At 38.3% G+C, this 17,611-nt stretch overlaps 1 protein-coding gene across 5 annotated transcripts in view; it reads right to left on the bottom strand.

The window, feature by feature from the left end:
• PARD3B (par-3 family cell polarity regulator beta) overlaps positions 1-17,611 on the bottom strand; it is a 1,152,086-nt gene that overhangs the window by 977,547 nt on the left and 156,928 nt on the right. For all 5 annotated transcript variants that reach the window (XM_025261969.3, XM_044924795.2, XM_044924800.2 and 2 more), the window contains exon 2: positions 15,687-15,788. In XM_025261969.3, the coding sequence (XP_025117754.1) occupies positions 15,687-15,788 (102 nt within the window). The remainder of the gene's footprint in view (positions 1-15,686; positions 15,789-17,611) is intronic.

The following is a 17,611-nucleotide window of genomic DNA, read 5'->3' as shown; positions in this document are numbered from 1 at the left end:
TTAAAATGAGATGTAATTCTCACCAAATGGAAAAATTCCCAATTAATCTTGCCTACTGAATCAAAGTCATGCAAACTAACTAACTGAAATATGCATTTTAACCTTAGGGGCTTAACTCTTTCACCAACAATTCAAAAACTTCTGAAAAGAAGGAAGCAAACAATTTAGGAGACCTGTAAACTAAATTAGGACAGCTTTTCTAACATAAGATATTGGGTTGACCAAAAAGTTTATCCGGGGTTTTCTGTAACACTTAGCAGAAAAACTCAAACGAACCTTTTGGCCAACCCCACATATAGAAATAAAAGAGGAAAGAACAAATATACCCCAACCAAGTGGGAATGAGAACAGTGGGAAGATGGAGCCCAACTCCTATCATTGTGGGTGACAATTGGGAAACTTCAATCGGTGAGTCACAGAAACATACAAATGAAACAGGCTTAAATATAAAGTAATAAATGGTTCATGTAATTGGATGTCCCAATTAGAATGGACTTTAATGTTCACTAAATCCACTGGCGCAGAGGCCATGTCCTTGAAGTCCGTGGGTGCTGGGTCTCCTTCCACGATAGTTTCCCCTCATGCTGGAAGCTGGAGGATGCAGGAGTTCCAAGCCTCAGAATAGAACAGAATTCAGAGGAAACCTCTCCCAGGAGATAGAAAAGTTTTCCCAGAAGGCATCAGCATACCTCTCTCCTTGAGCAACTTTGGCACAAACAGAATCGCATTGCCCTTCTCAAAGTACAGTTGACCTTTGAAGAACAAGAGTTTGAATTGTGCTGGCCCACTTACAACCCCCACCCCATGTAAATTACAGTGAACTACAAAATCGACAATTAGTTGAATCCTTAGAAATGAAACTGGATATGAAGGTCCAACTATAGGACTTAAGAAATAGTGTACTTTGGTATCTGTGGTGGGTCTGGAATCAACCACCTGCAGGTCTGGACTATAGTCACTGGCACACAGATAAAGGCCTACCCAGACTTACCTTTTGACATGGGTGGTCACATGAGGGAGAGAGATACCTGAACAAAACTGGAGTTCCCCTGGTGGGGATGGATACTGGGTAAGCACACAACACTGCACAATAATCAGCTACATGGGCCTACCTCATATTTCTAGATTGAAATGCATGCCTCATTGGCTCATAGTTGGCCTGTAGATGCTCTAATTAAACTCCAAACCTAAAAGAATTAGTTCCTGGCAAATGTTCCTGCAACTCTTGCTTAGACAGTCTCAATAACTCAAGTTCATGCTTTATAAAGCAGCATGCACTTTATTGAAGAGCTATTCGTTATATTGAGCTGAAATGTAATTCCTTAAAACTTCAATGGCCCAGCTTCTTGTGATAGCAATAAACAAATTTAGTCCTTCTTTTCTATGATCTCCAAGATAGCTAAGGACAGTTAGCAGACTCCCTTCAGTCTTCTCAATAACATCCAAAACAGTGAAAGTGTTAATCCCTTAAGTGGTGTCTGACTCTTTGTGACCCTATGGACTGTATCTTGCCAGGATCGCCTGTCCATGGGATTCTCCATCCATGGGATTCTCCAGGCAAGAATACTGGAGTGGGTTACCATTTCCTTCTCCAGGGGATCTTCCTGACCCAGGGATTGAACCTGGGTTGCCTGCATTACAGGAGGATTCTTTTACCATCTGGCCACCATGAAGCCCAAAGAGCATCCAGGTTCAGCATTAGTAGCAACATTAGGTAATTCCAATAAGTTATCCCAGAGCTTTGTAAAATTTGTACTTAAAGGACCACATTAGGTTCATTTCAAATGGATACAGTGGCTACCCTCAGTTAGCCATCTAGAAAAGTTTTCACCCTGTTATCAATTACAAAGTATTAGATTCAACTTTTTGTCTATATACAGCTGCATATTTCAGACTGGTGAGCTATGAGAAACATCTCGAATCATGTTATTTTTGCAGTCTCTCGGTCTGCTTATGGTTAAGTATTATGTAAATACCTGTTTCACTTGTAATGTATTTTGAATTGAGATTAATAAAGATATTAAATATGAACAGGCTTCTGTGCTATTTTGCTCCTCTGATTAAAGTCTGCACAAAGAGGCTTTCTTCTTTATTGCTAAGGAAATGTCACTTGATCCTTCAATATTGATTCATAACATCAAAAGAAGGGAAGCTAAAAAGAGAACTTAAAAAGTTAAAGCAGCAAATATAAAGTTCAGTAATCCTGCCAAAATTATTTAAGCTTCAGCATTCATGGTGGGGATGTACATTTTATCTTTAAACAGAAAATTATATACTTATAGGACTTTAAAAAGCTACAATTTAAAAAGTTTAAAGAAGTTAAATATTCTTATTTACTAAAAATTTATCTGCAGATGTTAAGTCATCTATAAATACAAATGGAATTTGGAACAAGTACCTCAGAAGTGTTACAAACGTGAATGTGATTTCAAGAGCAGCCCATTTACAATATAGCTAATTAATAATATACAGTGAATGTGAGGTCCTGGAAATAGAAAAACCAGAATTGAAAAACAACAAACATCATACAAGATTGAGAGTCTGATACAGAGCTACTCCCATGAAATTGCTGAATAGATAACATCTCCTGGTGACGCTTAAGCTTCATGGGTCACTTGTCAGTACTGAGAATATCTCCCGGCTGGCCTGTTTCTTTTTTTTTTTTTTTCTTAAATCGTGGGACTCCATGTATTCAGGTGCTTTTCTTTCCATAATTTCATCTTATTTCTTGAGATCTCTCTTCTCCTAAAAGAGACACTCCAGCTCCTTTTCATTTTAAGCAATCTACTGTTAATCATTAAGAACTAAGCAGCAAACACATACACACAAATGTTATCAAAGTCCCAGAATCGTGAAAGTGCTGGGAAACTGGCATTGTACTGCAGTTTATGCCTTCCTTGTGTGTTCTTGGAAGCTCTGGTATCTTTGCTTTGTACTCATTAAATTTCTACGGGTAAATTCAATCTTCCTCCTTTCAGTACTTTGCCTCTCCCCTTCCTGTAATTCTCCCCTGTATCCTCTTTGCCAGTTAAAAAGGCCCCTTCTCCCTCATTGAACACCTCACTGGATGACAAGAAGTGAAGACTGTTTTCTTTCCACATAACCAGCCTCCTTCCTCCAAACTTCTCTCACATTCCTCTCCTCTGGTTCACTGTTCTTACATGATGGCAAGGCCCTCCCGGATTACAAGTAAACATTTGCTTAAATGCCTCCCTGTTACAGGGAATAAGGGCAAAAGTTCTATATTTGCTTGGTACAACATATTAATATTTCAAAGTGTTACCAGGTACTTACCTGCATTTGATGCTTCTACCAACTCTGTATGGTTGGTGGGACAGTAGTAGGTGATTTTTAAAATGAGAAAAGTGAGGTTGAAAGAGGTTAGAGTAATAAAATGAAAAACCTGGACTCAAATGGCTAAAGCCCTCATCCACATAACACTCCAGAATATTCCTTGAGTAAAGCTGATCTCAGCTCGATACTGGGGGCGGGGAGGTGGGGGGATGGGGGATCGACCACAATCTGATTAAATCTATACACAATGACCTATTAACAATGTGGTGTTCAACTAGCACCCAGAGGTATTTACATTTTTGAAAGAGGATGTTTTATAACTTAAGTAGCTTTGTATTGGTGTAATTTCAGGTACCTTAATGAAATTGCCATTTATACATTATATAAATCAAAATAGATGTATTTTCAAAATACTAATTATGGTCATATAACTCTTGGGCATAGATATATAAATAGCCTCAAAAGAAGCTATTGCAAGAGAGAACATTGGTCCAATAACATATGGTTAAAGGCAGGCTTCGGAAAAGGCAATGGCAACCCACTCCAGTACTCTTGCCTGGAAAATCCCATGGATGGAGAAGCCTGGTGGGCTGCAGTCCATGGGGTCGCTAAGAGTCGGACGTGACTGAGCAACTTCACTTTCAATTTTTACTTTCATGCATTGGAGAAGGAAATGGCAACCCACTCCAGTGTTCTTGCCTGGAGAATCCCAGGGATGGCGGAGCCTGGTGGGCTGCCATCTATAGGGTCGCACAGAGTCGGACACGACTGAAGTGACGCAGCAGCAGCAGCAGCAGCAAAGGCATGCTTGTAAAGGAAGAAATGCTGATTTTTTTTTCTTTTAGAATTACATTTTAGCTCTAAGTAAAAATTATTATAATCTCTAGTTTCATTGCCTTTTTCCTCCAACCAAACTTGAAGTTTTACATATATGTCAAAAATTTTCTTGTGTTTTACTATTGACTGTACTCAAATGCCTAGCTAAACTAACAGCACTATCAAGTTTGACCATTTCTTTCCAACTCCCAGTGAAACCTTTGTATCACAGATGTGCGCAAGCATGCTCAGGGCAAAATGCTCAGGGCAAGTGTATATGTACCCCCCCGACACACACACACACACACACACACCTGTGCACAGATTCTCTTTCTTTCACTTCCACTCACACACATTATCATTGCCAACTAAGTAAATTGCAGAAGGCATCAGGGAGAATGTATTGGACACAGGCATCACCTGGATTACTTTGCTTTACATTACTGTCTCCCAACACCATTTGTCTTTGCCATTGTAAGGTCACAAAGGCATCGATTCCAAAGTGCTCCTCTGAGGTTGGAACGTGCCTACAAACTGCATCATGATAAAAAATTTAAAAGACACAACGTAGTTAAGTGGAAAGAAAAAGATGGACAATTAAACCTTCAGTTCCAGTTATAACTATCACTAACTGAAACCAAGCCACAGGTAAGAAGTCCAGGTGTTATATATTTGAAAAGACTATCCCAATCCTAAAGGAGTATACAAGACATTTGGAGAGACAAAACTAAGACTTAAGAAGTTAAACCATAATAAAATTCAGGATTTGAAAAAGGCAATTGATAAGTGTTATAAAGCGATAATATATTTTTAAAAGACTACTTAATGATTTCTATAAAATTACAGAGTGACAGAGAATTTATTCAGGATTATGATAGTCTGAAAACAAACTAGAAAAAACTGCAATCTGACCTGGATCTTGAAAGATAGCAAAGAATCGAGCAGCAGGAATACACATTATTTACATGTATAAAGTACATCCTAATTTCCACTGTATTTTCATATAAAATTTCTCAATCTTCCCAAAGACACAGTGAAAACATTATCATTAATCATTCATTTTATCAAGGAAAAAAAAAACCCTAGCATTTAGAGTAGTTAAATGGTTTGCTCAAGACCAGAAAACTCATACATATACTTACTCACTCACTCATTCTATTCTACTACACAACCACCTCAGCAGTTATGAAATGCCAGGCACCTGGTACACAGCAGTGAACAAAGACCCTTTCTTCATGGAGCTTTCATTCTATAATATACTGAATGAATCCTGGATAAGCAGGAAGTAGGGACAAGTACACTCCAGACAAGTGAAACGTTAAGTAAGCCATGGAGCAAAAAAGCACATGGTACCTGAGAATAGTCACTATAGTTTCATTCTTTTTGAGGTTTGAGAAGGTTGAGTTTGAGAAAAATAGTCTGGAAACATTCTGAGTTCTCTAAATATAATGTATGGCCATGAGCTTTAACCTTGATTTTGTAAACACTGGAAGCAATGGCACCCCTTAGGCAATACTTTAGGAATAAGATAATCTACCTTAATAATAGTAGTAGGTTAATGATAATAACACTTATTGATAACTCAGCACAAGCCAGGTACTTTCGTAAACACTTCATGTATTAACTTGTAAAATTAGCACTTATTTTAGCTCCAAATGTCCAAGAGGAAACTATGGACAAGAAGGTTAAGTAAGTTGCCCAAAGCCAAAAGAGACAGCAGAGCCAAGAGATGAACTGACTCTGCCTTGCAGAATGCACGCTCGCAGCCACTTTGTGTCTCAGTGCATCTGTGGCAAAGAACACTTGAGGGGCATGAAGGGCAAAAAAAGACTACCAATTCCTTATCAACTAAGTTAACCCTGCATGACGTTTTATTTTAAATTTAAAAGCTGTAGAAATGGAAAGAGGGGAACAGATAAATAAATTAGGTTCAAAGAAAAAATTGGATTAAATATTTTTAAAATAACTGCAAGTACAAGTACAAGCCTGGAAGAAAGAGTAGGAGAAGATGCTCCTACTGACAGGAATAAAGAAGTTGGTGGAGGAAACCAACTCGGTGTGGGAAATTCAGCATTTTTGATCCACACCAGATGCTATCAGGATCCCAGAGAGGAAAGGCAGAAATGGACTCAGGAAAGAAATAAGCTGGAAATATGGAGCCCTGTAAATTATCCTTGGTTCAGATCAATCTCCTTTGGAAAATGATGGGGTTAAGGTACATGATTATTGAGGTCTCTTTTGCTTCTATGATTCTGTAACTTTGTAATTCTATAAGCAGAGAGCACTCTTTAAAAGATTAAGATGAAATTTTTTGGTCAAGATAATCCTTTTGGGCTTCTGCACTTATTTCTGAAACATTCTCCAAACTTCCTCGCAAATGCACTTTCAAAACATCAACAACTGTTGAATCAAAGAAACACAACCTCCCACAACCATATTCTGACTTCTTAATAGTCAAGGGCTTAAAATAGGTGTTTCTCTTTGAAATGGATTCTTATAGACAAAATTAGAACTCAACAATAATATAGGACATTTTTTTTAAGGAGTATACCTTAATTTAGCATTCCCTATCCCCAGAAAAATACAATATATCTCATAAATTCTTCACCTACATATAGAAAAAGTTATACTTTATCACCACCAGCCAATAAATGTGCAACCAGTGAAAAGGAAGTCTAAATCATTTTACAAATTCAAAAATTTTGCTTCAGCCTTAAAACTTACGAAACCATATATAAATATCAGTATGGTTGGTAACCATGAAAAAAATGACAATCACTAGTTGAAATATAAACCGTGATTGTATTAGCCATGACTGTGCCTCTGAGTTGTGCTAGAAATACAGTGAAAATACATCATCAGGAAATATCTCCTGTGAGTTGGTTTCTGCGTAGCTGGGGACTCCACTAGAGGGCAACAAAGCGCGCTCAGAAAGCAATCTGGGCTTCAGGACTGAGTGTCTGGTTTTAGGTCACGAGTTCACTATGCAAGTCAGTCTCCAGTTCAAAACCACATTAGAACCCTGAATGCTTCTTGGTTTATCACACAATAAGTCTTGATAAAAGAATTCGCATTTTAATATAAGTCATATTGGCATTTTCATTCCCCAAATAATATTAATCTAAATGCTTTTTCATAAAAAAAATCTTCCTATAAAACTTAGTGTAATGACTGTTAAACTAATTTTAAAAGGGTTTTTAAAAAGTTAAAATGCACTATAAAACAGTTTGATATTTCAGTTTTTTAAATATTTAATGTTTAAATCAAAACACACAGGTAAATACTGCACTAACAACACTATTAAAATCTTACTATTATTGTTATCAGTTAAACTGGGAAGTTCATCTTTCAGTGTCACATATTTTTGCCTTTTCATACTGTACATTGGGTTCAGAGAATGCACTGGTCATAGAAAACACCTTATTTCAACAACACAAGAGAAGAATCTACACATGGACATCACCAGACGGTAAATACTGAAATAAGATCGATTATATTCAGTTCAGTCGCTCAGTCGTGTCCAACACTTTGCGACCCCATGAATCGCTGCACGCCAGGCCTCCCTGAACATCACCAACTCCCAGAGTTTACCCAAACTCACGTCCATTGAGTCGGTGATGCCATCCAGCCATCTCATCCTCTGTCATCCCCTTCTCCTCCTGCCCCCAATCTCTCCCACCATCAGGGTCTTATCCAATGGGTCAACTCTTCGCATGAGGTGGCCAAAGTATTGGAGTTTCAGCTTCAGCATCAGTCCTTCCAATGAACACCCAGGACTGATCTCCTTTAGGATAGACTGGTTGAATCTCCTTGCAGTCCAAGGGACTCTCAAGAGTCTTCTCCACCACCACAGTTCAAAAGCATCAATTCTTCAGCACTCAGCTTTCTTCACAGTCCAACTCTCACATCCATACATGACCACAGGAAAAACCATAGCCTTGACTAGATGGATCTTTGTTGGCAAAGTAATGTCTCTGGTTTTTAATATGCTATCAAGGTTGGTCATAACTTTCCTTTCAAGGAGTAAGCGTCTTTTAATTTCATGGCTGCATTCACCATCTGCAGTGATTTTGGAGCCCCAAAAAATAAAATCTGACACTGTTTCCACTGTTTCCCCATCTATTTCCCATGAAGTGATGGGACCAGATGCCATGATCTTTGTTTTCTGAATGTTAGCTTTAAGCCAACTTTTTCACTCTCCACTTTCACTTTCATCAAGAGGCTTTTTAGTTCCTCTTCACTTTCTGCCATAAGGGTGGTGTCATCTGCATAGCTAAGGTTATTGATATTTCTCCCGGCAATCTTGATTCCAGCTTGTGCTTCTTCCAGCCCAGTGTTTCTCATGATATACTCTGCATATAAGTTAAATAAGCAGGGTGACAATATACAGTCTTGACATACTCCTTTTCCTATTTGGAACCAGTCTGTTCCATGTCCAGTTCTAACTGTTGCTTCCTGACCTGTATACGGTTTCTCAATAGGCAGGTCAAGTGGTCTTGCTATTCCCATCTCTTCCAGAATTTTCCACAGTTTATTGTGATCCACACATCCAAAGGCTTTGGCATGGTTAACAAAGCAGAAATGGTTGTTTTTCTGGAACTCTCTTCCTTTTTCCATGATTCAGCGGATGTTGGCAATTTGATCTCTGGTTCCTCTGCCTTTTCTAAAACCAGCTTGTGATTATATTATTTGCAGCCAAAGATGGAGACGCTCTATACAGTCAGCAAAAACAAGACCGGGAACTGACTGTGGCTCAGATCATGAAGTCATTATTGCCAAATTGAGACTGAAATTGAAGAAGGTAGGGAAAACCACTCGGAGAAGGCAATGGCACCCCACTCCAGTACTCTTGCCTGGAAAATCCCATGGATGGAGGAGCCTGGTAGGCTGCAGTCCATGGGGTCACTAAGAGTCGGACACGACGAGTGACTTCACTTTCACTTTTCACTTTCATGCATTGGAGAAGGAAATGGCAACCCACTCCAGTGTTCTTGCCCGGAGAATCCCAGAGACGGGGGAGCCTGGTGGGCTGCCGTCTCTGGGGTCGCACAGAGTCGGACACGACTGAAGCGACTTAGCAGCAGCAGCAGCAGCAGGGAAAACCACTAGACCATTCAGTTATGACATAAATCAAATCCCTTATGATTGTACAGTGGAAATGACAAGCAGATTCAAGAGATTAGGTCTCATAGAGAGAGTGCCTGAAGAACTATGGACAGAAGTTTGTTACATTGTACAGGAGGCAGTGATCAAGATCATCCCCGAGAAAAAGAAATGCAAAAAGGCAAAACATTTGTCTGAGGAGGCCTTACAAATAGCTGTGAAAAGAAGAGAAGTGAAAGGCAAAGGAGAAAAGGAAAGATATACCATCTGAATGCAGAGTTCCCAAGAATAGCAAGGAGAGATAAGAAAGCCTTCCTCAGTGATCAATGCAAAGAAATAGAGGAAAACAATACAATGGGAAAGACTAGAGATCTCTCCAAGAAAATTAGAGATACCAAGGGAACATTTCATGCAAAGATAGGCTCGATAAAGGACAGAAGTGGTATGGACCTAACAGAAGTTGAAGATATTAAGAAGAGGGGGCAAGAACAGAAGAACTATACAAAAAACACCTTTATCACCCAGATAACCACGATGGTTTGATCACTCACCTAGAGACAGACATCCTGGAATGTGAAGTCAAGTGGGCCTTAGGAAGCATCACTATGAACAAAGCTAGTGGAGGTGATGGAATTCCCGTTGAGCTATTTCAAATCCTAAAAGATGATGCTGTGAAAGCGCTGCACTCAGTATGCCAGCAAATCTGGAAAACTCAGCAGTGTCCACAGGACTGGAAAAGGTCACTTTCATTCCAATCCCAAAGAAAGGCAATGCCAAAGAATGTTCAAACTACCACACAATTGCACTCATCTCACACGCTAGTAAAGTAATGCCCCAAACTCTCCAAGCCAGGTTTCAACAGTATGTGAATTGTGAACTTCCAGATGTTCAATCTGGATTTTAAAAAGGCAGAGGAACCAGAGATCAAATTGCCAACATCTGTTGGATCATTGAAAAAGCAAGAGTGTTCCAGAAAAACATCTACATCTGCTTTATTGACTATGCCAAAGCCTTTGACTATGTGGATCACAACAAACTGTGGATCACAACAAACTGTGGAAAATTCTGGAAGAGATGGGAATACCAAACCACCTGACCTCCTGAGAAATCTGTATGCAGGTCAAGAAGCAACAGTTAGAACTGGACATGGAACAACAGACTGGTTCCAAATCAGGGAAGGAGTAAGTTCAGGCTGTATATTGTGACCCTGATTATTTAACTTATATGCAGAGTACATCATGCAAAATGCTGGGCTAGATGAAGCACAAGCTGGAATCAAGATTGACAGAAGAAATATCAATAACCTCAGATATGCAGATGACAGCACCGTTAAGGCAGAAAGTAAAGAAGAACTAAAGAGCCTCTTGATGAAAGTGAAAGAGGAGAGTGAAAAAGTTAGCTTAAACATTCAGAAAACTAAGATCATGGCTCTGGTCGCATCACTTCATGGCAAATAGGTAGGGAAACAGTGACACACTTTATTTTTTTCAGCTCCAAAATCGCTGCAGATGGTGACTGCAGCCATGAAATTAAAAGATGTTTGCTCCTTGGAAGAAAAGCTATGACCAACCTAGACAGCATATTAAAAAGCAAAGACATTACTTTGCTGACAAAAGTTCATCTAGTTAAAGCTATGGTTTTTCCAGCAGTCATGTATGGATGTGAGAGTTGGATTATAAAGAAAGCTGAACACCGAATAATTGATGCTTTTGAACTGTGGTGTTTGAGAGTCCCTTGGATGGCAGGGAGATCAAACCAGTCCATCCTAAAGGAAATCAGTCCTGAAGATGCATTGGAAGAACTGATGCTAAAGCTGAAACTCCAATACTTTGGCCACTTGATGGGAAGAACTGACTCATGGAAAAGACCATGATGCTGGAAAAGATCAAAGGCAGGAGGAGAAGGGGACAACAGAGGATGAGATGGTTGGATAGCATCACTGACAAGATGGACATGAGTTTGAGCAAGCTTCGGAAATTGCTTATGGACAGCAAAGCTTGGCATGCTCCAGTCCATGGGGTCTCAAAGATTCACAGTTGACTGAGCGACTGAACTGAACAGTTATCCTTTGAATGCTTAACTATATTCCATACTGGACTTAAAACTTTTTATAATTTATATAGTTTTCCTATACTGACCCTGAAAAACTTTTATATACATTTTATAAAGAGGTAAATCAAGACTAAGACATGAAAAAACATATCCAAGCATATACAACTAACAAGGGATAAAGTTGAACTGAAACTATAGTATCTGAGGACCAGATTTCCTGGGTGATTCAGGGAGCCAACCCACCCCTGGTGGAGTCCAGAAGAACTACTCGCATCTTTCCAGAATGAATCCCTATGATAGTCAAAGATAGAAACATTCTCCCTATATACCTTATCACATAGTATAATTATACTTTTGTATATGTAATAAAACCATGGCAGTATTCCAGTTTACATGATATAAGTTATACATTTGCATATTTTCCTTGTCCTACAGCATCTTAAAAGTCAAAGTAGTATGAAACTTGAGAACCATTATCACTTTAAAAGTTTAAAATAGAGTAAAAGACAATGCATCAATGTCTTATTGCTGCCATAACAAATCACCTCAAACAGTGAATTCAAACAAGACAAATTCATCTTAGAGTTCTGGGGGTGAGAAGTCTGAAATGGGCTCAGTGGTCTAAAATCAAGCTGTGAGCAGGGCTCTACTCCTTCTGGAGACATGCCTTTTCCAGCTCCTGGAAGCTGTCTACATTCTATGGCTGTATTTTCAAATCACACATTGGCCAGTTGACACTTTCTCATACTGTCTCTCTCTAACCCTGACTGTCCTGCCTTCCTCTTCTATATATAAGGATCCTTATGTTTACATATAGCCCACCCAAAAAACCCAAGACAATCTCTTCATTTTAAGGTCTCTCACTTAATTAAATCTGCTATGTAAGAGATACTCACAAGTTCTGAGCATTAGGACATAGACATCTCTGGGGGCCCTGCCCACCTCAGATAGCACAGTACATAGTGTCCTGCATATGGTGTACATTATATATGCGAATTGCACATAGACTGCAGATGCATTCCATAAATCCATTTAGAATTAAACTTGTAACTGGATTGAATTATCCAGGTCCTGGGAAAGGAGGTACAAGAGAAAGTAACAAAGGTAAAACTGGCAGACCTCTGTAGTAAACCAGATGCAGGCTGCAGGCACAGAGAGTTGGAGTTAACTGTACATGCACAGCATACTAGTTTTGAATTCATCCTGCTACTCTCCATAATTCCATTCCATATCTTTTCTTAACAATGGCAGTAACTGTGTAAAAGCAAATTCATGCTTACTTATGATTGATGAATTTTCATAGTTAGAAATCATAGACACAAACACCCAACACACTGCCTTAGCATACTGCAGAAGAAAAAAAGAGAGTGTGGAGATTTAAACTCTCGGTTCCAGAGGCTGAATCTGCCATTACTGCATGTGTGAGCTTCGGCAAGTGATTCAATTTCTGTGAATTGTTCTTAGAAATTAAAAATGAGGATAACGCATAGCTTCCCTGGGTCAGAGAGTCCCTGGGTCAGGAAGATCCCCTAAAGAAGGGAACGGCTACCCACGCCAGTATTCTGGCCTGGAGAATTCCACAGAAAGAGGAGCCTGGTGAGCTACAGTTCATGGGGAAGCAAAGAGTCGGACACAAATGAACAGCTAACACTTTCACTTTTACACAAATACTAGTTATCATAAGACTCAAAATTCCAAAGCTGCTCCAATAGTATTTTGACAAAATATAGGCTAGAAATAGTGCAAAAGAGCAAAAACTTGGTTCTCCTGGGAAGTGATTTTAATGGGAAATCAAGTTTAAAATAAAATAAAACCTCCCAAAGAGATATCATATATGCATTATGCACTGTGTTGGGCAAAGGAATAACAGAAGACCAAAGACAAACCACTTAGGGTACCAGAAATTTTGAAAGTCATGACTTTATAAAATCAATTAAAATCTATTAGCTTCCCGACTGATTTTTAAGTAGAATACCACTTAACCTCTAATTTCTACTTAAGTGTACTGGATGGCTCTTTCATACACTACATTAACAGCTTCAGTCTTTCCTGTTTTCCAATTCTAAATTTCTGTTTTTCCTATGTCACCCTTTCCAGTTAGGCCATCAGTGGTTCCTAATGCCATTTCTCAACTGTGGTCAGTCTTTCCTTGAGCTGAGAAGTGTGGGCTAGAGCACAGCAATTACATATATCCACCCATGTTTGTTTGGGCTTCCTTCTCTATATACTCTAAATGTAAGAGATGACTAGGTAATCAACTTGAAAAACAGTAGAACTGCAGTTTTATTCAAGCTCAGTACTGTCTCAAGGGATCTTGGGTGAGTTTGAAACGTCATTAAAATATCCACAAATAACATTTATAAATACTGCTTAATCTAAAATGACAGAAAGGAAAGGTTAAAAAGTCTGGCAGAGACTTCTTTCCACACTGGACAACTGGGTTGTAAGGAAATTTTAAGATTGCAGAGAGAATGTCAGAAAGAAAAAATAATAATGCTGTCTTTTTCACTTCTATAATTTTTTAAAAAAGAAAAGGGAGTACAATTATTTCTGGCAATATCAAAAGTGTAAATTTTCATGAACTCTGCAGAAAAATAACAATTAGGTTTCACATATCAGTGTTAAAGTAGATTAAAGGAATGAGTAAAACTTGTACCCAAATAGTGCTAATTCTTTGCTGGGATTTTAACTGGTTATCTCACTTTTCTACTTTATTTAGTAATGGTGATGGAGTCCTTTTAAAACAGATTATAAAGTGGTTTATATGTCTAGCAAATGGATTATGGTTTAAAAGTGCAATGCCAAGATAGTTAAAAACAATTCTCGAAAAGGAAGGAGGTCCACAGGACAAATGATTTCCCTGCATGGCTCATGGGCTCACCCCACCTGTAATGAGCTCCTGGATGAGGCTGAGGTGAGACATTTTCTTCTGGCTCTTCTTAAACTTGCCGCATTTCAGCTTTTCATTTTAATACAGAGGACATCAGTGAAATTTGAAATGGGAAGACCTTTTTCATTAATAAACCACCCAAATATCTAGAGTATTTGGAAAGAAGAAAGCAGATGTAGAGAAGAAACAAAGTAAAAAAGGGGGAAAACAGAAGTGAAAATCCTCTTGTGTGTCAAGGTAAATACCACTTTATTATTTACCATGAGACCAAACAATAAGAAGTATGCATCAAAATCACATACAGCAAGAGTCAGCTGTGCAGAAAAAAGGTTTTTTTGCCCAAATTCAAAAGTGTTATTTGAGAATCAAGTCTGGATAAAATAGTATACCAGATATTATTAATACAAGAAACAAAAAGGACTTAAAATCTCTCAGTCCATGTCCTCTAGGAGCTTAACAATCATTTAGGGAGATAAGTTTCATATGAAACAGCTAATTAAAATGCAAAGCAAAAGAGGGTCGAAAGACAACAGAAAACAGGGAAAATAAATGCATATAATGTGTGCAAAGGCTAATGTAAATTTCAACAGGACAAAAAATCTTATGGAAAAGGAAAATGCAAATGTAATATAAGTTCAATAAAGCAGTTATTTATATTCCAGTCCAGTTGATTAAAACACACAGACACCCCTACCCTTGGCATAAAAACAATCCAGAGAAACATGTTTACAGACTTCAATTAGCCTAGTACTAACAGCACTAAGGATGCACAGCAGAAGAAAATTCGAAGTAAGGATCTTAGGGAAAGCTGCAGTTCAATTCTGAACACATTAGCCATTAATCACAGGAGTCCAACACAGATATAGTAAAAAATAAATAATTTTTCACAGCAGCAAGCCAGCATATCCCATTTGAATAGTTTATACCTTTTTCAGTTTAGCATCAGAAGAATCATCCCATTAAAAGAAGATATTTGCAGTGGGATTATTTCCACATATGTGGCAAAACATGTTTAAACTTTTTGAAAGATTCAAGTCAGTGTTTTTCACTTTAGCAATAAAGACAAAGACTACCACTCAAGATAGTTGCTGCCAGCTACCTTAAGAACAATCTTCACCATAGTTCTTCATAAGACTTTGCTCCCCATTGCAGGCTCTCCTTTGAACCACATGCAAATCCCAAGCATTAAGTTGAATATTTAGCAAAGGCCACAAATAAACTTCAGAGCCCGCAATGACAATGAGAATAGCAACAGCTTCAGAGCCTGACACTAATTTACTGAGGCATATCAGGAACTCTTGGGAATGAAGTGTCTGCTAATTAGGCCACCATGAACAGATTCCCAAACCTTGACAAAGTTTTTCCAAGCATCTGATGATGAACTTTGATTTATGGGCTGTCTAGGTAAAAATTGAACAGATGGTACCTTTTAACAATAATTGACACCTGAGTTTGTTAAGGATCTCAGTCTCTAGGAAAACATGTGGCTCTATAGAGGAAAACGACATAGAACACTTTTCGAGTCATCTACCTTATCTTTGTCTTCAACAACATCTGCCAAGACATCATCTGGATCCAGGATTCCTCCATCTGTGTATTCTAAGTGATGAATCTTCACCCAGTAGGCAGGATCCTGTGGGAGAACAACCAAGAACTTTCATAACTAAAGCTTTTTTTAATAATAAAAGGTAGAATACATTTTAATTTTAAAAATAAATTGACTCATTAAAAATACACTCTAGCCAATAATAAAACTTTTAAACACCTAACACAAATGTTATCTGTTTACCTGTATATTTGTGGCAAGATTATCCTGTTTAAGCCAGTAAATCAAAGTATACATGTTTTAACAGTTTTCCAGGAAGTTATAAATGGCAATGGAAAAATAAGATGCCCTAGCCATTTATACAGCATATTCAAGGAATTTTGAATAACCTTTGATTTAGGTAATACCCAGGGCTTCCCTGGTGGCTCAGACAGTAAAGAATCGCCTGCAATGCAGGAGACCTAGGTTCGATTCCTGGGTTGGGAAGATCCTCTGGAAAAGGGAATGGCTACGCACTCCAATACTCTTGCCTGGGAAATCCCATGGACAGAGTAGCCTGGTGGGCTACAGTCCACGGGGTCACAAAGAGTCAGACACGACTGAGCAACTAATACTAGGTAATCCCAAGAATAATCAGGAAAAGAAAGATCTTCTCAAAAGTACTTTCTGAAACTGAGATCCTAAAGCTGTAGGAAAAAATCAAAAGTTAGACATCTGTGATGGTAATAGCTATCATCTCAGGTACACAATTGCAATGAGATGACCAAAATCCTTTTCAACTTTTCACATCTCTGTGCTGTGCACATACCCTCAACTCTGAAACTGGCAATGGCATCTGAAACAAGAGCTCCAGCACTGATTTTCAATCCCTGAAGCATGGGAGAAACCAGAACCATGTTCACAGTCAAATGCAGGTAGGAGTGCTCGCTGAATTGGGGTGGTGATTTAGGGGATTTCCAAGTATTGTTTTTATAAAAAATTGCTTCAGACTGTAAGGCTTCAGGAATTACTTTCCCAATTGGATACGTAGCTAGACACTCTGCTCAGATTCAGGTCCGTTACTTCTATACCACTTTTTTCTGGAAATGATATAGTAGTTATCCATTATAATGATAAGAACAAGAACCAATGAATGAAGAAAAACATTAATAAATAGTTTTTACCAAAATACTCAAGGCATAATCAGTTTGGTTCTGTGATGCTTAGAAAGGCCCTCAGTGTGGTAACTTTTGAGTATTTTACCAAAATACTCAAGGCATAATCAATTTGGTTCTGTGATGCTTAGAAAGGCCCTCAGTGGGTAACTTTTGAGCTATGAGCGCCTAGTATCTGCTAAAGAAATGGATACCAGTTTGTAAGAAGACATAGGAATTCTTCTAAGCTAAAGCGCTAAGCCTTTACGACATGAAACTTTGTAAAGGGTAAGTCCTAACATAGCCCACAGAATTCAATTGCAGTTTCACAAAAACCAATAGAAGAGGTTGCTATATAGCCTTCTCTTTAGCTGACCCTGATAAAAGGCAAGGGCATACTATTAAATAATTTTTTAAAGCATCTATTTGGAGGGCTACTGATATATGACTCAATACATAGCTTTTCAGTAAGTCAACTTGATAAAATTATAGGCTTAAAAAATCTGAAGGAATCCTCCTTGGATAATCTTTCAAAACTTCAAAATTAAGTTTTCTATAGAGTATCTAAAGAGGAACTCCAAATAGAATGATTTTTTTTTTTTTTTTGCTTCTATTACTAGACTTATAGTGTGGAAACATGAATGATTTATTAGGAAACAGCCCAATTCTATTTTGCCAGATAGAAATCACAAAGATATAAGCAGTGACTACACAAACAGGTGGAAAGGCATCCTTAGCTCAGATTCTTTGATCAAAGAGCTTTGTCAACTCAAGGCT

The sequence above is a fragment of the Bubalus bubalis genome, chromosome 2 (genome assembly GCF_019923935.1).
Source record: "Bubalus bubalis isolate 160015118507 breed Murrah chromosome 2, NDDB_SH_1, whole genome shotgun sequence".
Classification (NCBI taxonomy): Eukaryota; Metazoa; Chordata; class Mammalia; order Artiodactyla; family Bovidae; genus Bubalus; species Bubalus bubalis.
This window is presented reverse-complemented; position numbering and strand designations above follow the sequence as displayed.